This window comes from Pseudonaja textilis, chromosome 2 (genome assembly GCF_049901715.1).
Source record: "Pseudonaja textilis isolate UNSWEBS1 chromosome 2, rPseTex1.2, whole genome shotgun sequence".
Taxonomy (NCBI): Eukaryota; Metazoa; Chordata; class Lepidosauria; order Squamata; family Elapidae; genus Pseudonaja; species Pseudonaja textilis.
Window position 1 is genome coordinate 138,655,711 of NC_141991.1, and position 23,992 is coordinate 138,679,702.

The 23,992-nt window shown below is 39.8% G+C and overlaps 1 protein-coding gene across 7 annotated transcripts in view; it reads right to left on the reverse strand.

The window, feature by feature from the left end:
* TNS2 (tensin 2) overlaps positions 1–23,992 on the reverse strand; it is a 139,167-nt gene that overhangs the window by 22,619 nt on the left and 92,556 nt on the right. For 6 of the 7 annotated variants that reach the window (XM_087925465.1, XM_026713830.2, XM_087925469.1 and 3 more), the window contains 11 exons: positions 19,313–19,484; positions 18,356–18,406; positions 17,073–17,195; positions 15,628–15,692; positions 15,339–15,422; positions 12,694–12,806; positions 11,618–11,678; positions 11,430–11,508; positions 6,569–6,698; positions 3,097–3,162; positions 168–284 (listed from right to left, as the gene is read on the reverse strand). In XM_087925465.1, the coding sequence (XP_087781591.1) occupies positions 168–284; positions 3,097–3,162; positions 6,569–6,698; positions 11,430–11,508; positions 11,618–11,678; positions 12,694–12,806; positions 15,339–15,422; positions 15,628–15,692; positions 17,073–17,195; positions 18,356–18,406; positions 19,313–19,484 (1,061 nt within the window). The remainder of the gene's footprint in view (positions 1–167; positions 285–3,096; positions 3,163–6,568; positions 6,699–11,429; positions 11,509–11,617; positions 11,679–12,693; positions 12,807–15,338; positions 15,423–15,627; positions 15,693–17,072; positions 17,196–18,355; positions 18,407–19,312; positions 19,485–23,992) is intronic. The other variant, XM_087925466.1, reaches the window with a different exon arrangement.

The window sequence follows — 23,992 nt, forward strand, 5'->3', positions numbered from 1 at the left end:
CCCAAACTAGTTTCATAACAATTGTTTGGTCTGAAGCAGAACTTCTCCTGAATGCTGAATTCTGCCCATTTTTCAGATGCAGAACAGCAGCCAAGACAGCCATGTTGTGGTCTTGGAGTTCTAAGTACAGTACTATGGCGTTTCCTGGAATCAGGAAACTTTTATACCTTCCAGGCTGTCCTCATGCTGCAGGTTGAAGTTCTCGTAGGAATCCCAGCGGACTATAGGATCAGAGATACTGTAATCCACAGCAACATCAGCATTGTTTCTATAGGTTTCTCGGCCTGTGAGGGAAAAAAAAAAAAAAAAGAACGCGGCCCCAAGAAGACCAACAAGCAGTCTGCTTCTTGTATCTTAAATTAAATGATGGGAGTTCCATTTTTCACAGCAAAGAAGGAAAATGTTCGTCGTGTATCACCATTTTATACATATGTGTGGAAAGAGTAGCTGGGTAATTTTTTTGTCTGATGCAGGTTACTTTTCAGGCTCACCAAACTCAGTGTCCACCTGAATTCTCGAAAACAGGGGTGTTAAACTTGATTTCGTTGAGGGCTGCATCAGGATTGTGTTTGACATTGGGGTGTGTGGCCTGGGGGCATGGCCAGCTCGACATCATTCGTGTCAGGGGCACCTGTGATGGCCAAGTGCTAAGGCAGGACTTCCCTCAGACCCTCCCTCCCTCTCATTATAATCTCCTTCCTTCCTTTTCTTCTTTTTCCTTCCCAATTCATTCTCCTTTCTTCTTCCTTCCCCTCTTTCCTTATTTTTCCTTCCTTGCTCTCTTCCCACCTTTCGTTCTTTCCCTTTATCTTTCCTCTTTCCCTTTCTCCTCTCCTGACCCTTCTTAGATGCTCAAATGCAGAAGGGAAAACATTTCTCCTTTTGTTTTGTTTTTAATTTGTTTTGCTAGCCCTCTGCCAGTGAAAATGGAACCTAGGGGGGCTGCACGTACCAACCTGAGCGCCATTTTCGCTGGGAGAGGCACTGCAGGATGATCCTTTGCTTTTTCCAGGGTGGCCCTGTGGGTCAGATCTAAGCACCAAATCTGGTCTGTGGGCCTTGAGCTTGACACCCCTCCTCTAAAAGTTCTACCACTTGCCCAGCAAAACTAAGTGCCAACTGTAGCTGCTTTTTTCAACACTAAACACGACTGCCGTTTTAATTGCCCCACAAGGAACCTTGCTGCTTGCTGCAGCATATTATTGATCCACATAAAATGCAGCCAATGTTTTATTTTTATGCTTTTGCTCCTGCTTGCCAATAGCAAGCTAAAATTTGGGGGGGTTACATGTCACCAAGCTCTCATGCAAGTGGCATTTCCCAGGGCACACCTCTGCTTTCTTTTATGTTACTGAATGGTTGCAAAAAGCCAAGGTATTCTCCTGATAAACAACTTGTTCCCACAATACTGTCAAACTACTTAGTAGGGCTGTATTACTATTATCCTTCTTATCTTTCCTATTGCCTGTTTTTTTCTTATCTTCTTATTATAACTTTGTTGCTTGCATTGTATGATTTAAATTGTTTTATTTAGTATCCTAGTATGATTTATGTTGATTGCTTATTTAGTATCCTATGACTATCACTAAGTGTTGTATCTTATGATTCTTGATGAATGTATTTTATGATGATTATGATCATGATTTATCACTGGTCGCTTGTATGTACACTGAGAACTTATGTACCAGAGACAAATTTCTTGCGTGTCCAATCACACTTGACCAATAAAGAATTCTATTCTAATGACAAAGTTGAAATCTGGGCAAAATTGGTCAACTACTTACACTGTGGGCATGTTTATCTCTTTTTTCAGAGAATACTGTATGTAGATGACCTTCCATGGATATGCAAAAATAAGAAAGCAAATTCTAGAACTCTCACAATTCTCTTAGTAAATGATGACATATAAATATACTGATCTAAGGAATATACTGAATACCTTCAAATGAAAACCTCAGGTCTGTAAGACATAGCGATCTTTAGCAATGCAACAGTTGAATTGCCTTCAGAACATTATTTTAAAAAGATGCTATAAAACAGAGATAGGAAATCTTGTTGCCCAATTCCTTGAGCTGCTGAAAGGCACTGGGCACTATCTTCTTTTTCATGGGTCAGAGTTATTTGAAGAATGAAATAGGAGAGTGTTCTTTCAGAAGAAAGTAAGTTATTTGTCTCCCTGAGGCCTCTCTGTCCTATTCGGGTGTTTATTTTTGGTGGGTGGGGGGAATGAAAGAGTAAACATTGTGGTATTAAAATTTAGCCTCTAAGCCAGAGAGGTCAACCAAAAATAGAATTTTATTGTTTTTCATTCTACAAGAACAAAACCTTCTAGATTGTGGTTGGCTGCCTCTCTTCTTCTTTCCATTTCCTGCTGCCTTCTCAACTCTTTGTCGCAATCAGGGAATATATTCTGCCTTGGCCATAATTTCAATTGAGAAAACATACAGCAGGAAAAGCTGGCAGCCGATGCTCTCTCTGCTGCCAGAGGAGTTATGACTGGTGCGATAAGAATTAAGATTCTAAGCACACAGAAAGCCTTCTTATCTCCCCTGCTAAGTCTTGAACTCCTGAAGGAAAGGTTAAACAATTAGCAAACACCTACAAAAATAAATAGATCCCAAGGCACTTTCTCTGCAGAGAGATCAATAGAATTTCCAGGCCAATAGCTGCATTTCTGCATCTCCTGCAGGCAGGAGACCAAAGGAGAGAAGCTTAACGTGACTCTATTGAGCTGTGATAAATGGCTACTGATGCATTCAGTAGGATAATCTTGATCTCAGCTGACCTTTCTCAAAAACTGGTGCCTTCCAGATGTTTTGCTTACAACTACAGGAGTTCCAGGCCAAATGAAGACTGTTGATTCTTCCTATCTGGAGTGCTGTTTTTAATTAATTCCATGCCTCCATCATATTTATCTATTTGTGTTCCTACTCCATATTTCTACGCTGTTTCAAATAGGCAGCCTTCCACGTAAGTCTGACCTAGCTTTACTTCAAGAGAGATGGGTGCCTTGGGTCTAATTCTGTCTTCTTTAGGATTCAAAGGGCTGCTGTTCATTGTACTACATCTATTGCTCTTTAACTGCTGTTCACTCACCTTTAATCTTCTCTGGACTAGAAGAGAAGACAAATTCCACACTTGCTTCAAAGGGAAATCTTTCATCTATGGAGGGAGGAAGAACAGAGAAATATTTCAGTACATTTGGCCTCAACTGTGTCTAGCCAAAGTGTTCGCCTTCCTTACATGTCCCGGTTTCATACAGATTTAGTTTATAATTCTTTATCATAATAAGAAATGCAACAAGCTTTCCTATCCATAATGCACTTGTATAATAAGAGGAAAATTCCAAAGAATGAATCACACTAAGCTCCCACAAATTATACAACACTCTGGGGACCATAAAACACTTTTTGGGCACTTATGATTTCAGGAATATTTTCAAGAGAAGAAACAAAACACAACCATCATGAAAACAACAATTCCTGGGGTAAGATGCAACTATAAATCACAACAAATTACAGATGCATTTTAAAAGCTGCATCAGTGCTCCCAGATGGATGCAATCCTGAACTGGATGTCTAACTGAATGGTTCTGCCAACAAGCTAAAGCCATTACCACCAATTAAAAATTCCCCTTAGGGAACAATTCTACCAATCCAGAACCAGATGCCATCAAGACTTCAAGAATAGCTATAACATAATAATCAAGAAAGCTAATATAGCAGCTGTTGTCATTGTGAATAAGGTGGATTATGTCAAGAAAATCAAGAAGTAACTCTTCACCACCACCACATTATAGCAACTTCACTTCTCACTTCTTATAACATCATATCAGAGATATTATGCAATCTGATGAACGATTTCCTAAGAACAAACATTGTATTTCCATGGAGACACCGCAAGAGTCCTGATTAGGCATTTTCTACCAACTTGCCAAAATACACAACCCTAGTAAACCGGACCATCCCATTGTTTTAAGCATTAGAAAGATCACAACTGGAAAGTCAGGTTTCATGGACTTTGTGTTCAGACTTTATTCACCAGCACTCCCAGCTGCATAAGAGATACCGCAATTTCCCCCAAAAGACTAGATATCATGGATCAGGGGTCTTCAAATTTGTCAAGTTTAAGACTTGTGGACTTCAACTCCCAGAATTCTTCCTCCAGTCATGTTACCTCAGGAATTCTGGGAGTTGAAGTCCACAAGTCTTAAACTTGACAAGTTTGAAGACGCTTGTCATGGATGGTCAGCAAAACAGCACCATTTTAGCCACCATGTATGTTGGTACATCTCCAGCAAACAAGAATTTCAAGCCACCCCGGACATCATCACCATGCCAAAGAACATGACTTGCCAATAGACTGGATTACTTTGTTTTCACCCATAACTACTTCATTTTTGACAATGCAAATGGGTGACACAGCTTCCAAATGAGTGGAGCAGCCATGGGCACATAGATTACTACTCCATATATCAATATTTTTGCAGCTGATCTAGAACAACACTTTCTCATATCTTATCTCCTGAAATACTTTCTTTATTTGAGATTTACTTATGACCTTTTCATGATTTGGACCCAAATAATTTTTCATCAAATTCTATCATGATTTTGACCTCCACACCCCCATGAACCTATCTATAGAATAAGCCCATTATCACAAAGTTGCCACAAAGAAGAGAGAGTCAAGCTATTCTCCAAAGCACCTGAAGGACAAGAAGTAATGGATGGAAACTAATCAAGGAGAGAAGCAACCTAGAACTAAGGATGAATTTCCTGACAGAACAATTAATCATGGAACAACTTTTCTCCAGAAGTTCTTTTTAAGAAGAGATTGGACAACCATTTGTGTGAAATGGTATAGGATTTCCTGCATAAGCAGGGGGTTGGACTAGAAAACCTTCAAGGTTCCTTCCAACTCTGTTATTCTATTCTATTCTGTTCTGTTCTGTTCTGTTCTGTTCTGTTCTGTTCCGTTCCATTCTATTCCATTCCATTCTATTTTGATGTCATACACAATGGACATATAACTACCACTTTCTCAGGTAACCTACAAATCACCATGCATATCTTACATGCTTCCAGTTTCTACCCAGAAAACATTCCCATCTATAGCCTAGAGAATATGCTAGAACTGCACTTGTTCTGAATCATTTGACAGTAATGCTCAGTTGATGGAATTGAACCAAGTTTCCAAAGACTGAACTGTCCATTCTGCAAGATCAATAAACTAATCAAAAGAGCCAAATTGATTCTCAGGGAGGGCCTATTAAAAGACAGGCTATTAAAGCAGAAAAAAGATAACACCGCTAGTTGTCACCCACAGCTCATAACTCATACTGCTCAAATGGCATTATTAATAATTTACAGCTCCTACTGGATAATGACACTTCACTTTTTCAGACACTGGATGGCAGACCCGTACTTGAACAGAGACAACTCGAAGTAGACTCTCCAAGCAATAGGAAACAATAGGACCATGGTGCTAAGAGGGAAGAAGTCACTGCTCCAAACCCAGATTTCTACTTTTCCCCCCAAACTCCATCGCATTTACACCAATAGCGCCACCATGGACCCCAACAAGTATATACACAAGTGACAGCCACTTTCTTGTAAGATGGCTGATTATACAAATATAATACAACAACATAGCCTAGCCTAGCCTAACCCAGCCCAGCCTAGCCCAGCCCAGCCCAGCCCAGCCCAGCCCAGCCCAACCCAATGTAACGTAACACCTAACCTAGCCTAGCCTAGCCGAGCTTAACCTAACCTAACCTAACCTAACCTAACCTAACCTAACCATCTAACATAATATAACATAGCCTCTACAAGGTTTTCTCAAATGTAATAAATGCCACCATCTGCTGACATGCTCCTCTGGATTTTATGAAGGACAAACATTTGTGCAAAAGAATTGAAGGACATAAGCTTAACATAAGGACTCCAAACAAAGACGAAATAATATCAGAACATTTCAACCACCTAGGACGTTTAACTGAAGATCTCAGTGACTATTTGGTGAAAAAGAGAGACTTTAGCAACACGATTGAATCACCACATCAAAAGTACTCACCACTAGAAGGCAGTAGATTTAACAGTTTCACCCTTATTGGGACTCATCAAATGTATGTAGCCAGCTTTCTTTTATGGTGCCCAAACCCTCTTAACAGGAATTGAACTCATGGACCCTTGCACCATTTAGATGACTACAATTTCAGACCATCTCAAAAGGACTCAACAAACACTGCAATTTTTTTCAACATATTATATTTGTTAAATGATCAATTGCTTGTAATTTGTAACCTGCATCATTAACCTGTTTCCCCTTCCCATTCTCTTAGCCCCACTTCATCCTAATTTAAATCCTTCCTTACTCTAGTCACATTCGTACATTTGATGGAGTGGGCTGCAACTCCAAAAAGCTTATGCCTTGCAGTAAGAAAGTGCCAATTGGAAAAAAGTGCTGTCTGACTCCTGGTACTTCCCTTTATGTGCCTGTAACCATTTCGCCCCGTGTTAGCATGCATGGCTATTTGCTTCTCTCTTCCAAACTTCAGTTCTCTGCTCACCTCTCCAGGCTTCATCCAACTCGTCTTTGCTGAACCAGAGTTGGGTGCTGTGGATGGTACAAGTGTGAAACTGGACCCGAAACACAACATCTCGCTCTCCTCCCTGCAGATGCTTGTGGTAGCATTTCACCTGGAGAGGAAAGGATGACCGAATCAGTAGAGAGCACACCTTTTCCAGCCATGTGGTCCAGCTTTCTCGATTCTGCTCATTTAAACGTAATAGTTATTTGCAGTGATTCACAATTGTGTAAAAGGCTCTAAATCATAAAAAATTCTACTGCATTTTTCTGTACAGGTAGTTCTCGACTTACAACAGATCACTTAGTGACTGTTCGAAGTTATAACGGCACTGAAACAAGTGACTTACGACCGTTTTTCACACTTACAACCGGTGCAGCATCCCCATAGTCATGGGATATACATTCGCGTGCTTTACAACTGTTCGTGTTTATGAACTCCTTTTGCGACCTTCTGATAAGCAAAGTCAATGGGGAAACCAAATTCACTTAATGACCATTCTACTAATTTAACAACTGCAGTGATTCACTTAACAAATGTGTCAAGAAAAGTCGTAAATTGGGGCAAAACTCACTTAACAAATGTCTCACTCAGCAACATAAATTTTGGGCTCAATTGTGGTTGTAAGTCATATAGCATATATAAATAAAATTTTCTCAGGACTTATATTAAAAAATAAGTTATTATGTCAGCCTGAATAGAAAAGGCAGTAGAGATGGGCAATTAACTCAATATTTTTGCAGAGGGATATAATTAAATCTCATTTTTAGCAGGGATTAAGGCAGCACGTGGGCCATGGCTAATGTGAAACCTCTCCTTTGCATGGGGCAAAGAATGCTGACAAGATAGGAAGCCACTGAAAACTGAGCTATGTATTTTGGGTTAAAACTTTTTTTTTCCCTGAAGATCTTGATTTTTTGATCTGTTATTTCAGTTCTGACAGGGCCTTTTCAAACTTAGTTGAAGTTTACACATTAAGTTCACAAGCCACAGGATTTTAAGTCTGAATTTATCTCAGCTGTCTGTGAAGTTAGGTTCGGGAACAACATTAAAAAAAACTCTACCTATATGCCTGCCTCTATACGGTCTCTCAAGCCATGGTGGTAGCACTACCAAGCTCTGAAAAAATTGGATTGAACAATTCTGAAGGCTTCCAGAATACAACACTTGCAAACTTATGCAACACAGAGGAAACTACTCATCCTCCCTGCTCTATTGCTCTTATTTGATACCTTATTTGCTACCCATATTGCCACTACAATAAAAAAATATGAAAAAATTATGAAGTTTTACAATTAAAATAAAGGGGTGCAAATCAATGCAGGAAGAGATCAGGTTTGGTTTTTTTAGAGAGTAACCCTAGGAATGGAATCAGATGTTGCTTTCAGATTAGGCAATATAACTTTTCACCTCAGGAAAAGATAGCAAGAGGTTACTGTAGGCAAGTTCAGCCACTTTATCACAGGGTGTTGGATCAGCCCAGCAGGTATTAGGAAATTGCAGACCGATGAGTGCTTGTCTTTCCACTCTGCTGCCTGAGCAATTCTATTTGGAAAAGCTGTCAAGTCCATCTCTTTCAAACTCAACTCTCAGTTGCACCTATCAACTCCTGGCGCCTTGTTATCTGTTACCTGGCAGGTTCCAGCATGTGGCGGTTCCAGCTTTAGACTTGGGCCTTTGAAGCCCATCACCTCCCTGCTCTCAGGTATGATGAGTTGCGTGATGAGCTTGGACAGATATTGGATTCAAAAAGATGTCATGATTCCCAGGTTTTAATGTCTTTTCAAAATGCCCTGCCTGCACACGTTTGGTCATCAATGGGCTCGTGCACATGGTGAGTTTCAATAGATGGTTAAACCTAAGGGTCTGGCCATCGGTCAAAATCATCTCTGAATCGTAGCAGTGCTCTGCTTGGTTGATAGTTTCATGCCAGCTTGTGACATTCAGAAATGGGGAGGGCAGTTTGCTCTTAACACATTCTGCAGAACTGAACTGAGAGTCTACCAACTAGTGACAAACTAGAACGGAGTCCAGGGATGCAAATGTTGGGGATTGTCAACATAAAAGTGGGGGGCGAGCAATTACTGAGCTTTGGGGAAAGGGCATGGGACAACTTGCGACAGCCAACTTGCTGTGGCCAACCCACCTCAACCAACTTGCTGCAGGACAATTCGCTGTGGCCAACTCGCCATGGGATAATTTAACAATTCTATTTAATTATTTACAATAAATAAAAAAATTAATTTAATTTTTGCCATTCACATTTCATTCTGTCCCTCCATTTTCATCCTAGCTTTAATTATTCTAGTCCAGGGGTGTCCAACCTTGGCAACTTTAAGACTTGTGGACTTCAACTCCCAGAATTCCTCAGCCAGCTTTGCTGAGAGAATTCCTCAGCCAGCTTTGCTTCAGGGAGTTGAAGTACACAAGTCTTAAAGTTGCCAAGGTTGGACACCCCTGTTCTAGTCCATCATTTCTTTGATATTAATGTAACTCTTGTCCCACAGAAAGTTGTCCTGTGGTGAGTTGGCCATGGCGAGTTGACCGTGGAGGATTGACATAAGAGGACAGTACTCACATGGCAAGCTGTGCTTTCTGTCTTCCAAATCAACTTAGTGTATCTGGCAAAATAAACAGCTACACAGAATAAATTTGAAAAATTCCAGATATGCCTAGTGAGTTGACTTAAAAAATACGAACAACCTGGAATCTTTACCAATGAACGTGTTTTAAATTTTTGAAAGAAAGGGTACACACTGTGACTCTCGGCATCAACTTTTGAAGTAATTTGAAGTGCACATTCCTGCCTAAGTATGCAAGAAATGCATAGCAAGTTCAAACTGAGATCCACCTAACATAGCTAGTCTTTTGAAATAGGAATTCCAGTGCCCAGCAGGCAGTATCTGGCACACTGGAAATTAGCTACTGAGTGGCTTCTGTGAACTCCTGGATTGAGCACGCATATTTATCAAGAATCACTATACCTTATTTATTTTATTTTTTTATCTAAAGTATGTAGAGAAGAGGAACAAAGATGATAAAGGGTCTGGTGACTAAATCATATGATTGAGGGAGTTAGGAATGTCTAGTCTATCGAAAAGAAGGATGGGAGACATGATAACTGCCTTCCACTACTTGAGGGGTTGTTACAAAGAAGGGGGGATTGATTTATTGCCTAAGACACCAGAGGGCAGGATAAGAAGTAATGGGTAGAAGCTTGTTAAAGTGAGATTCAACCTAGAAGTAAGGAGAAATTTACTGACAGTGAGAACAATTAATCTATGGAATAACTTGCCTCCCAAAGTGGTGGGTGCTCCATACAGATACAAATACAGATAATCAGAGTTGGAAGGGACCTTGTAGGCCATCTAGTCCAACCCCCTGCCGGCCAAGCGGGAGACCCTACACCATTTCTGACAAATGGCAGTCCAATCTCTTCTTGAAAGTCTCAAGTGATGGCGCTCCCACAACTTCCGAGGGCAAGCTGTTCCATTGGTTGATTGTTCTCACCGTCAGAAAGTTTCTCCTTGTTTCCAGGTTAAAATTATTAGAGGTTTTCAAAAACAGACTGGACAATCATTTGACCAGGATAGTATAAGGTCTCAAGGCAGGAGTAGGGGGAGTTGGACTGGCAAAGACCCCTTCCAGCCCTATGATTCTATGTTCTATTCATTCTCTGAATAATAAAAACAAGGATAATATAAAACCTCTATTTGCATTATTTTCCTTTGCTCTCCTGATTAAGGTATTTGGCGTTGCTATTACTAGACTTACTTGGTTCATAATAACTGCTACGATGCCAATGGTGGCTAACTTTTTTGGGCTCCTGCGCCAAAAATTGTGTTTACACTTGCACGCTCATGGGCCAGCACCCAGAAGGCAATGCGTGCCCCCCCACGTCCCCTACATATGCACGCGCAATCCCAGCCACCCACCCCCGCCAACCCCTTACTTGTACTGTGCCTCGGCTGATTTTTGGCCAGTTTGAGGCCTTTTTCGGCCTCCCAAAGGCTTGAGGAAGGCTTCTGCAGGCTTCTACAAGCTTTGTAGGCCGAAATCTAGCCCTGTTTCATCACTTCCTGTTTTTCCGAAAATACCAGAAGTGACAAAATGGGGCTAGATTTCAGCCTACAAAGCATGTAGAAGCCTGCAGAAGCCTTCCTCAAGCCTTTGGGAGGCTGAAAAAGGCCTCAAACCAGCCAAAAATCAGCTGTGAGGCACGCACATGTGCAGTGAGGTAACTTTGCCTGTAGCTCACGTGCCGGCACAAATGGTTCTGCGTGCCACCTGTGGCATGCATGCCATAGGTTCACCATCACGGTACTATGCAATACCATGGTTTAAAAATAGATCAATATATAAACCGCTCAATTTATCAAACGGATAAGAGGCTATATCTGATGACTAACACAGAATCCCTTCTCTCTGCAGCAAGCATAATCACTTGGCCGTGTGTATTACAGCAGCAGCCCCAAACCTTTTGGGTACTGGTTCCATGGAGAGAGGCTTTTCCACAGACCAGAGGAGCATGGTTTTGTGTGCTGTCTGCATTCTGCAGATGGGCTTTTGCTTATTTCCATGGCCCAGGTTCTGGCATGCCCTTCCACGGACCAGGGGTTGGGGACTCCTGCATTATAGCAGATAGCATCATACTATAAGCCATTGTTACATATAAGTTGGCACGGCCATATATTATGCATGGACATCATACCGTACATTGTCTGGTTTTTTCACTGTTCTAGGAAAGAGAAGAAGGAAGGACGGAAGAATGGCTGATGGCACCATCACATTCTTTGTGAAATCTAATTCTGCCCTTATATCCTGAGCCACTGGCAACACTCACCATGACGTCTCCCTTCAAGAGCAAGGCCGGCTCCAGGGTGATACATATCTTCTGAGTTCCACTGGCACCATGGAGGCTACTAGAGGAAACCATAAGTTGAGGTTAAAAGAAGACTAGCCTACAGTATGCCCTTGTAACTTCAGAGGCATCTTAGATGTTTGATCTAGAAAAAACCAGCTCGTACTTACTAGATCCCGGAGGTATAGACCAGTTGCATGGATTGGTAGATCTTTAGGAAAGGTTGATAACCTAGAAGAGATCAAAAGGCAAGAACCCATCTTCAGGAAATAGAAGAATGATGCAAATGGAAAATTTCTATCATAGAAACAGAGGGACAACAAAGGACATGCATTTATAAGTGATATACTTGCTAGAGAAAGATAGACATGTGTCTCCATTCCAAACGGAATTATGATTATTTGCATCTGTATATGTCTTAAGAATTAAGTTTGAGTTTGAGGAGGGAAAGGGAAATACAGTCAGGCTTTCAAGATTCTGTTATTATAAACTGAATCAGTAAATTTAAGTTCTAGCATCTCTTGTGGTATCTGTTTCCTACATTTAAGGGCTGAAAAACACTGAATTTAAAAGGAAGTAGAAATATGCACACACCTCACTAAAATCCAGCAATTGGATCAGGAGCACTAAGTTCAAAGGGGGGACCCCAGAAAGTTGCACCACAAAGTACTGCTGCTTTACTGCCCCCACATACCAATATCTGCTCGGAAAAGCAACACATCTTATTTTGAGGTATCAACTTTACCAGCCTCATTGCAGTAAAACAGTTCAGTCAAAAACACCGCTGTTGGGACAGGAAGTTTAAAAGGGATATACTTTCCTCCTGCCTCACGGACAAGAGAAAAACCCTTAGCTGAGGGTGTGGAAAGAACCTAAGTCAAGGATCTATGATAAGTTCTGTTGTTACAAACGGGTACATTTTTTTCTGGTTCAACCCTAGCTCTCTCCTCTTTTAAGTTTATTCACGAGGCAGGCTGAATAAATTCCTTTTTCATTTAAGGGATGCTGGTACTATGAAATTTGAGAATCCCTGCCCTATGGATGAAGAAAGTAAACTATCTAAACATTTGTTGCTCCGTGAGAGAGATGGGTGGTCTCTAAATCTGATACATAAATAAAAATAAAACATAGATGTGGGCCATGTTTTTGCAGTTTGGAATCATAAGCATGCATGGCTTGAAGTCTGAAAGGAACGGCATAAGAGGAGTATTTAATGGATATTGTTTTGCAGCCCTCTGATGCTTACCTCCTCCACTTTCGAAAGTAGAAATGGCTGGGAGCAGGACATGGTGCAGAAAAAGGGTATTGCTGTTCATCTTGATCGTGCCTGAGAGAAGCCCACTGAAATAATGAATATACCTACCGCAGAGAAAAGAAAAATAAAGAGTTCATCCATGGGACATGTAAGAATAAATGGGTCTAAATTCCATCCATACAGGCAAATGGCCATCTGCAAAGTTTTAATCGTTTACATGTATTGGTTTCAGGCTATAATTAAATATACTATATTGCAATTTTACTTAATAGCATGAAACATTTCAGAATGTATTTACTATAATCTTATCAGGAAAAAAAATCTTAACATGTATGAGGCAACATCTCTCTAATAACAGAATCTAATAACAGAATCTAATAACATCTAATAAGTAGTCCTCAATTTACGACAATTGAGCCCAAAATTTCTGTTGTTGTCAGACATTTGTTAAGTGAGTGTTGCCCCATTTTATGTCCTTTCTTGCCTCAGTTGTTAGGTGAATCACGGCAGTTGATAAATTAGTAACCTGGTTGTTAAGTAAATCTATCTTCCCCCTTGACTTTGCTTGTCAGGAGGTCGCAAAAGGGGATCACATGACCTTGGGACATAGCAACAGTCATAAGTATGAACCAGTTGCCAAGCATTTGAATTTTGATCACGTGATAATGAGGATGCTGCAAAGGTTGTAACTGTGAAAAACAGTCATAAATCACTTTTTTTCAGTGCTTATAACTTTGAACGGTCACTAAATGAACAGTTGTAAGTTGAGAACTACCTGTATTAGTTATCTGGTAAGAACTGGGAAGTAAAATGAATTACACAAAAGCCAATGGGATCTGTAGGTGTGGGAGGGGGGCAAGATGGCTTAAACCGATATCAGGAATGCAGTGTTATGACGTAAGGTGCCCCACCCCTTTTTGGGGGGCAATACAGCATTGCCTAAATGCTCAAAGAGCAAAGCTTGTGGCATGACATACAATACAACTTTCATCAATCTGATTAAAGAAGAGTTCCTATGGGTTCTGATGACAGAAGCCATGAAAATGGTGATGCTTATTTTTGCCCTTGACTCTCATGACACAAGTTATTTTTCAAAGCTTCAGCCAAGGTGGCTAGGAAATTTGAGAATTCTTCAACCTCTGAAAGGCAACTTTCTATTTCTTAACAAGTAAATTCATTTCTTTGTTCTTCCCAAATGTGGACCATTTCAAATATAATTTTACTTATCTCCAGCCTCAGATAATGAAATAGTTCTACTGTATAGTGCGATATTAATATAGTGCAAAATTAATGCAATATCGGGGTTTTCAATCCAATGTATAGAATGTGAAGGGTGTGTGTTTGTGTTTATTTTCATAGTCATAATGTACACTGAAGATATATTTAATTTCGTTGTATGAGAATGACAGTAAAGTAAACTAAGCTAACTAGTTACCAAAGAGGAGAAAAATAGGCATGTGACAGAAGTGCCTCTTTGACTTCCACTGCTCCACTGCTTGTAACACTGCAGTCTAAATACAGACATCCAGGAGTGGGATTCAAAATTTTAACAACTGGTTCTGTGGGCGTGGCTAGATGGGAATGGCTAGGTGGGTGTGGCCATGTGACTGCGTAGGCGTAGCTTCTTCTTTTTTTTGCAGCACCCCCTTCCACACTCCATTTTGAGGCCTTCTGAACCTCAGGGAAGCCTTCCGGGTGAAGCAGTAAGACAGTGAGAGGAATCCTGGCACAGCTGGTCGTAGGAACAGCTGATTGTCAGGAGGGGGAAAAAAGAAATATCTTAAGGAGTGACTAGGCAGGGAAGAACACAGTCAACGATGTTGGGCATGCGCGATATGTTGCACATGCGTGATAAGGATTGACTGGGAGGGGAGGGGTAGATGGAGAATGGTGGGGCCAGCCAGGGGCATAATTTGCCAGTTCTCCGAACTGCGCAGAATCATAACAACCGGCTCTATAGAACCAGTCTGAACCGGTAGAATCCCACCCCTACAGACATCATAGTTCCAACCCCTAAAACTTCTTGACAAAAGCATATCAACTATGGGCAGCCGGGGTCTTCAAAAAGAAACAAGAAAGTCCAGTTGCTTTTTGAAAAAGCACCTTTGGGACAACCGTGACCTGGATGACCGAAAATCTCCATAGATATTAAGCTATGTACTTTGGGATGAATACTCTTCGAATGGTGTGGGAGTATGAATGGATTTCCGGAGAAATTGCAGACTACAGAAACCATTTGAGCTTCAGTTTGAGGTGCAGACAACATGGACTCATCCCTAACAACCTGCGCTTATGTTTGGCAGTGAGGGGACACAGGGCAGAAAAACATCATGTGGAAGGCACAGCTCCACAACACAGTCCTCTCAGCAGTTCCAAGAAGGCTCCATACTCATTTTCACTACTCGGGTGACCCTGAAGACAAAGATAAACCTCCAGGTGGCCTCAATGACTCTCTAAAAAGAATGCAAATGACCAGCTGTCTGCAAGGAATATAAATCCTTCCATTCCCCACCATCCAGTCAGAGCTGAAGAGTTTCTTGGATGAGAAGCGAAACATTTTCAAAGAGAAACAAGAAAGTCCAGTTGTCCTCTTGAAAAAGCACCTCTGGGTATAAGATAAAGGGTGCAAGGCTCACCTCTTCTGCGATGGCTGGAGGGAGGCTGCTACTTTGTCTTCACAGAACTTGCGCATAGTTAGTGTGCTGAGGGCCTGGTCTGCACTGAGGAGAGAAGACAAGGAAGGGGCATAGAGTTGCATTTATGCATTGGCAGGTTATACAATTGACAGGTTACAGATACATTCGGCCCACCAAAAATGTAGCTTAAGAAGAAAGCTGGAAAACGAGACTGAGAAAAGAAAGGAGAAGGAAAAAAGTGTCTGTCAGGGATAGAGTAGGCCCTCTATCGTTCTCCCTTGCTCAATACCTTGCAGAGATTTTGCTGTAGTACATGTAAGAGGCTACGATCACACCCGTCTTGCCCTTGTTGCCCTGGCACAAAGAGAGAACATGTTATACTGGCATTGGAATCATGCACGGTGACTATAAATTCAGGGGTACAAAAAGTTTTTGGCAAAATATAACAGCCATCTTGGAGTGGGGATGGAAAAGCACAGAAATGGGAACACGAAAGAAGATATATTAGTGTTGCCTTATTTAATTTGTGTACTGAATTCAGTGTGTATAAATACAATTCATTCAATCTGTTTGTTTCTATAATCTCACTATACTGTCAGTTGGAAGCTGTTCTGCATCACCACTACATATCAGGGTGAACCATCCAATATTTGTTCAATGACCTCCTTCTTCTTTGTAAAGCTGGGGAAGACTAAATTTTCCATGGAAGAAGTTCCAGGCTGTCCAAAAAGCCTCCAAGAAAAGTTTTTTAAAAGTTGCAATTGAAAATAAAACAGAGATGGAAAAATCTATTAATTATATTTTAAAAAATGAGAACGAACTCAGAGAACGGTTACTCAGCCTGATCACGTCGTAACAGACAAAAGCTGTTGGTCATAATTAGGAAAAATAAAAGTCAATTTGGTATATTACTCTCTTCTTCTCTATCCAATCTGGGAATGTAAAAACCTTTCTTCACTTACCAGCAGCTTTACAGATTAAAACTAGTTCAATGTCTTTGAGGAAATCGCTAGAAAGCAGTGGTGGTATGTTACCGGTTCAGCCAAACCGGTAGCAATTTTTTTTTACTGATTCAGCCAACTGATAGTAAAAAAAAAGGCTCTGAGGATCAGCTGAAAGGAGGGGGAAAAAGTCTCTGATCAGCTGAGAGGAGAAAGAAGAGAAAAGCACAGGATCGGCCCTCCCAACTGCCCCTGCGCTTTTCTCTTCTTTATCCTCACAGCTGATTGGCTCTCCAGGTCTCAGCTGGTGTGGGCAAAGCTGCGCATGCGCACACGATCACCGAGTCGGTAGTGGAACAGGTAGAATCCTACTGCTGCTAGAAAGATGCGGGAAATGCAGATTAAGTTTCCAGCTCTGATAAAATAAAGGAAAGTTTGCATGATGCCACTTCATTACCCTAAAGATTTTGGCAGGCATATAGACTTTCAATGTTTGACTAATGAATTAGACAACCTGATGTCCTGCTTACCTTTCTATGAGCAGAATAAAGCAAAGGCATATATATGCAACAGAGGTATTTCATCAATCTTAAATCTCTGCAGTTGTCTCGCCTTTCTCACAGGACCTTCTAAGCTGCTAACTTTCAGGACATATAGAAATCACTCAGCTAATGATTCTGGAAAGGCAGGATCTCATCCCTTTGCCCTAACAACAGGTACCTTATTTCCCCTTTGTTCTTCCTTATATATAAATATCTATATAATCAGGAATTTGGGAAGATTTTTCTCTGACCTTGCAGTGAAGGACAGCCACATGCTGAGGGTCTGAATTTAGCCAGGTCTCCATGGCTTTGCAGATGGAACAAATTTTGTCCAGCGGTGGAGCATGCAGGTCTGGCCAACCAAAATCTTGCACCTGGACCATCAAGGAGAAAGAAGCATTGGCATTAAGAACATGCTGAAGTATATAGAGAGGAGACAAGCTTTTGGAGCCAGTGAGTACAATTTCTAGCCTACAGAATGGAACTCCTATAAGAAGCAAAGGACCTTTCCTCACTGAATTGAAGGGTTCTCCATCCCACCTTAAGTTAGCAGAAAAACATAGTGGCATGCAATCAGTTGCTCTCACTGATGACCTTTATTCCACCTTGATTGGTTGCTGTCATTGTAGTCACTGATAATGTGATTCTAATTAAAGCTAGGAGAGAATGCATTAGAAAGCCTTATAGCTTTTATGCAACTTTATGTACCCTGAAAGTGTCCTTGGATAGAACTGTCAGAAGGAGAAAATTGACTATAAAATGCAATGAGCACTATTGGCACTATTTGTACACAGAATAACAAGATAACAACAACAACAACAACAATAATAATAATATGAGCTCTTTGAGTACTCAACTGCTAGTTTTTAAAGGTTTAACTTTCCCTAGTCTTACAGCCAAGTAACTTGGCTTGCTTTAAACTGAAGCAAGCATATTCAACATATCTGGTTTTAGGTTTAGTCTTAGGTTCAATTATTATGATTCCTGTACTGCATTTCTATCTCCTTGAATTGCACACTTTATATCAGTTTACAACAATAGAATAGAACAACACACAATACACAAGAATAAAATAATACACAGTACAAGAAAATATATAAACATTTTAAAAATTCAAAAAATACCCTGTATTGTGTCTAAATATACTGACATAGATGGTCTTGAACACAATAGGCCCTCCAGAACAGCTTAGCTTTAACCACTTTCAATGAAATTAAATGGAAAATTAAAATTCTCTTTAAAAATATTGCCTGATACAATTTAGCACCATATGTAAATATTTACTGTGCATTATATAATTCCTTCCAGGATTAATGCCTGTTTCTCTCCTTTCCTTTTGATCATCTGAGAATGAGAATGATCACGTCAAGCTAAATGAACAATCTAATTACTTCACTTTAATCACAGAAAGTAGAGCCAATTTATGAATTTCTACCATGTGCAAGTTTCTAATAACCTTCGAAACAGTTTCAGTTTACGTAGATGTAGTCTCAATGTAATATAAGCATCTCGGCCTCAAGCGCTCATCCCTCACCTTGGGATTCAACCGGATGATGTCATGTCGTTTCTCTGACAAGTTGAGGAGCTGTTGACATAAAGAAGCATCTTTAACAGTTTACTCTATCAACCCAACTTTCAACTAAGAACCTACAGCATCTTGATCAGGACGTTTTTAAGCACAGTTATCCCTGTGATTTCACCCCAAATGTTACTCTCTCTTCCCAAATAAGCTTGTTAAGTTGCTTGGCAAAAAAAAAAAAGTTTTATGGTTCCCTATTCTATTCCTTTTGAAAATCAAAATATAGCTCAAGGGTCTTCAAACTTGGCAAGTTTAAGACTTGTGGACTTCAACTCCCGGAATTCCTGAGCTAACATGACTAGAGGAGGAATTCTGGGAGTTGAAGTCCCAAGTCTTAAAGCTGTCAAGTTTGAAGACCCCCTGATATAGCTCCTCCCCAACCCTGCCCACCCAGCGTATAGGCTACTACTATAAGTGAACTTTATACTGAAGAGTTCTTCAAAATGGAGATAACGTTAATGTTTTACGTGAGATGAAATCACGAGACCTTCAAAATGAAGATAACACGAAAGCTTTACTTGATATGAAATCACAAGACCCTGCAGGACAAAATGATCATCCTTCCTCTCTATCTCAGAGGTGAAGCAGGCGTTTTTCACACACTCACTCAAACCTACATAGAAATGTCAAGTTGGCTCCTTCTTTAGAGTAACTCTTCTCTCCACTCAATTGATTTTTCTGCTTATCATCATCAACATCAGGGGTCCCCAAACTTGCCAACTTTAAGACTTGTGGACTTCAACTCCCAGAATTCCTGAGCTAACATGACTGGAGGAGGAATTCTGGGAGTTGAAGTCCACAAGTCTTAAAGCTGTCAAGTTTGGGGACCCCTGATGATGATGATAATGATTATCATCATCATCATCATCATCATCATCATCATCATCATCATCATCTCCTTGGCCTCCTTACCAGATACTTGTCCTCATGCTTGGATTTGAGCATTTGCGCCACCTCTCGGAGATTGCTACGGTAACGTTGTTCCTCCAAAGCAGGAGGAAAAGACACAGAGATGATCCGTTCAGTGATGTAGATGAGGTCAAAATCATATTTATGCTCCATTACGTGGTCCAGACTGAAGCTTCTGAAAGGAAGAAAAGCAGAAAGCGTAAGGGAAACGGGACTCCAGAAAACTACAATGAGCACTGAAGTTTACAAATAAATTAACAGGCAAAAGAACTAAAATCTACATAGTTTACCATCTGGCAAACCTAATTTTCAGTGGGATCTCCCAATAACACAGCTGAAAGCGAGATATTGCAATGATGCAGCTATCAATAGAAGATAATATCTGTAGCTCAGGGTTGAACTGTGTGGTCCTTGGTGCTCTCTGAGCTTGGTGGTTTTCTTGCAGATGGTTCTTTGACATCATCAGTACTAGAAGGGAGTGGGATTTGCTCTCTACTTACATACAAGAGGTTTGCTCTATTCGGGTTGGTAGGAGTGTTCTTCCTGGTTCCTTGATTAGGCTGTTCTTTTTTTTTTTTTAACCGTTTGAATGCATGTCTAAAATGATAGTTCCTTGATTGGGCTTGGCTAGTCTAGTAAAGAGAAGGACCAGAGGAGACATGATAGCGGTCTTCCAATATTTGAAGGGCTGCCACAGGGAGGAAGGGGTCAAGCTATTTTCTAAAGCGACAAGGAATAATGGATGGAAACCGAACAAGGAGAGATTTAACCTGGAAACAAGGAGAAACTTTCTGACAGTGAGAACAATCAACCAATGGAACAGCTTGCCCTCGGAAGCTGTGGGAGCACCATCACTTGAGACTTTCAAGAAGAGATTGTCAGAAATGATGTTGGGTCTCCCGTTTTGGCGGGGGGTTGGACTAGATGACCTACAAGGTCCCTTCAAACTCTGATGATCTGTATCTGTATCTGATTGGAGTATTGTTTACTGTTTGATTGTTATTAATCTTGGTCATAATTTTTGCTTATCTGGGTGTTGATTGCTGGGAAGCTAGTGTTTTGGACCTTTTTTCCCCCCCTTTTAATTTTTAATTGTCTCTTTTGAATGGCAGGTAGATGTTGTTTAAGAGCCGTGGTGGCGCAGTAGTTAGAATGCAGTGCTGCAGGCTACTTCTGCTGACTGCCAATTGCCACCAGTTTGGCAGTTTGAATTTCACCAGGCTCAGGATTGACTCAGCCTTCCATCCTTCCAAGGTGGGTAAAATGAGAACCCAGCTTGTTAGGAGCAATAGGCTGACTCTGTAAACTGCTTGGAGAGGGCTGTAAAGTACTGTGAAGCAATATATAAGTCTAACTGCTGTTGCTATTGCTATAGCTATGTGCCTGTTGGTGGCTGATTTGTCTGAGTGCCAGGCTTCCAGTTGTGCAGGTACCTTAAACCATATTCAACAAAACCAGGGGTTCATCTGATAGCCAGTTCTAGGGGCAACCAGTGCTTTTCTTCATGTGCTTTTCGTAAATTTATGTCCTGCTATTCCATATAGTGGTAGAATTGGAAAGTGTCTTGGAAGTCTTTGCATGTAATCTTCTGCTCTCTGTAGAAAACACAGCATCTATTCTATGACAAATAGTCCTGCCCAACTTCAGCTTAAAAACCTCTGATGAGGAAAAAAAGCACTGCAACCGATTCTTCAATTGATAATTTGCATCAATACAAAATATAACTGGTTAAAAAAGATAGTTATATAAATGTATTAGAAACACACATACATATACACAGACTTGCATATTTAGATACTGCTATGTAGAATTGTAACTGTTTATTGCAGGGGTCTTCAAACTTGACAGTCAGGTTTCATGGACTTTGTATTCAGACTTTATACACCAGCACTCCCAGTTGCATAAGAGATGCTGCAGTTTCCCTAAGAAAGCTGGATATCATGGATCGGGGTCTTCAAACTTGACAGCTTTAAGACTTGTGGACTTCAACTCCCAGAATTCTCCCTCCAGTCATGTTAGCTTAGGAATCCTGGGAGTTGAAGTCCACAAGTCTTCAAACTTGTCAAGTTTGAAGGCCCTTGGTTTATTGTATTAACTTTTACATTTTCTTTTTTCTTCTTCTGTATTTCTTCACTCATTTTTCAGCACTTGTTATGTAATTTTTTAATCACGTACATAATTTGTGGTTTCTTTTTTTCTTTCTTTTTTCTAGTCATTATTTTAAAAGCAATAAAAAATTTTAAAAATTGATTGCATCTACTAGTGAGTTTCTCCGAACATTTAATTGATTGCTTCCTTGCAATGCTCATTCATGTACTGTAGGTAAGGTTTTCTGAAACAACAAAAACAGAGATTTTCTGAAGACTCCAGTCTCCAGTGAAGCAGCTGAGACACAGGAAAGAAAACCTTCTCATTTGTGAAGATTAGGGGCCTTAGCCTTGAGCCAGAATATTTTAGCCAGTAAAAAAACAAATGGAAGAAAATACTTTTCTTAGATCGCTAGATTTATTTAAGGAGATAAAGCTTGCTATCACAGAACAATGGATGAGGAATGCATACCATGTTCATATCTAGTCCTTATTGATGAAAACTGTCTTGCTAGTGGTGAGTCAAAGGAAAAGAGGCAATTCTGATGAACTTTGTTAAAAATTTCTCTCCTCTACTGATTTACTAATTGCATCAAAAGGAGGCAAGAGTACAAGCATGATAGATAAACAATTGAAGAAAAAAACCAGTGTTTTTATACATGATAACTGCAGTGAGTTGTATGCACAGTGATGGAAAGACTTACAAACTCCCACAATGGAAGAATGGATGATGAAATTAATGGAACTAGCTGAGATGATTCTTTGATTAAAGAAAAGACTTTGTCTAGCTTCGTTTTTAATGTGGACACCACTTTGGAACTTTTTGCTAGAAACTGCAAGAAATGCTACATTAATTTTGGGAGTTGACAATTAGAAATGTTTATGATTGTGGAAATACTGTGTATTGTTGAATGTTACATCAAAAGGTTATTTATGTTTACAATTGTACCAAAGAAAGTTGGAAATTACTCTTTTTAAATTTCTTTTCATTCTTTTCTATTCTTTTGCACCATCCTGTCCTCTATTTTAATTTCTTAATTCCTTCTTTGATTTGATAGTGTTTTTATTTTTTGTAAAAATTTAATAAAGTGCATTTTTTTAAAAAAGGAGGCAACTGTGCTTACCTTTTTAGAATGAAGCATATGTATTCAAATTCCTTCACTTTTTTCCCTCATTATCATTAACTTAGACAACTTAATGGCATTCTCCATGATATCCACAGAGGACTGGCATCATTCACAACTTATTCAGTAAGTATTGGCACTTTCTTTCTTGTCTCCCTCCCTCTCTCATTAGACAATGCAGTGCTAATCCATTTCAATGCAGTACTAATCCATTTTCTTCCTAGTTCTAAAATTACTCATAGGATTAGCTGAGAATAATGTTAGTATAAGAAACCAAGAGAAGAAAAAAATAAACTGCAAAGAGAGAAAACATTAGGGACTACAAGAGAGAAAGAAAGGGAAAAGTACATTTTCACGATAAATGGATTCCTCTTTTTTCTAATAGTACTATTTTCAACCTGGAAATCAAAATGCTGTGGCTTACTATTTATCTTATAGCTAGTTAACTAGTTAATGCTTATTTCTAGATCTAATTCCTTCTCTGCTAAATGGGGTAAAAACTCATTTCTAGAACGTGTAACAATTTAAAAAGGATTCCTTAAGGGAGAAATCCTACATGCCAAATATTATGAGGCATAATATAGGACGGGACAAAGTACATATATTCCTGTGTACTCCCTTATTTCACTTGGAAGATGGGGAATAGTTCAATAAGTTTCTATTGAACTTTATGGGTTTCGCTCTGCATGCAGTGTTTTATATGCTATATATACATTTTTTCTTTTTTTTGTATCTTAAAGTCAGTTTTTTTTTACTTCTAGGGACTGCCTGGGTTAATCCTTACATTTTTCTTAGCAAGATTTGCTATTGCCTGCTTCCTAAGGCTGAGAGAGAGCGACTGACCCAAGGTTATATAGAATGTTCAAATAATAAGTACTGAGAAATATAATGTGGGTGATGAAAAACTAATTGTTAGTATCAAAATATCCCTTAGTTCAGGTGTTCTGTGGTGAATTGGAATGCTGTTTATTATAAAAAGTGATAAAACTTAATAGTCAATATTTCTGCAGTCGTAATTCCAAAACTGCCTGCTATTTAAAACCACAATGACATTTTATTTGGATATAGATTTTGGAAAATTTGGAAAGGGATAAAAAGGATGAGAAATGATAGTAAGCCCCTTCATTCTATGAATATAATAGTTCCTCTTTCCTTTTGCTCCTATCAAAATGACCAATCAGATTTAGTCCTTATGAATGTTTTGTATGCGTGTTTTCTGCAATTCAAAAGTAAAAAATTAAAGAGTCTCACAACTTGGTTTCAGATGACTCTGATAGTTTTTGCAGCAACAATATAAAAGCAGTTTTTCACTGCCTCTTCCAGGATGTTTATTTAAACTTATTTATATGTATATGTATTTCCCAGTCGAGCCAAGAGATATAAATTTCCTGGTGGTCTCTCATCCAAGCAGTAACCAGGACCAGCCCTGTTTAACTCACACAAGATTGATTAGGAATGGGAATCTTAAAGAT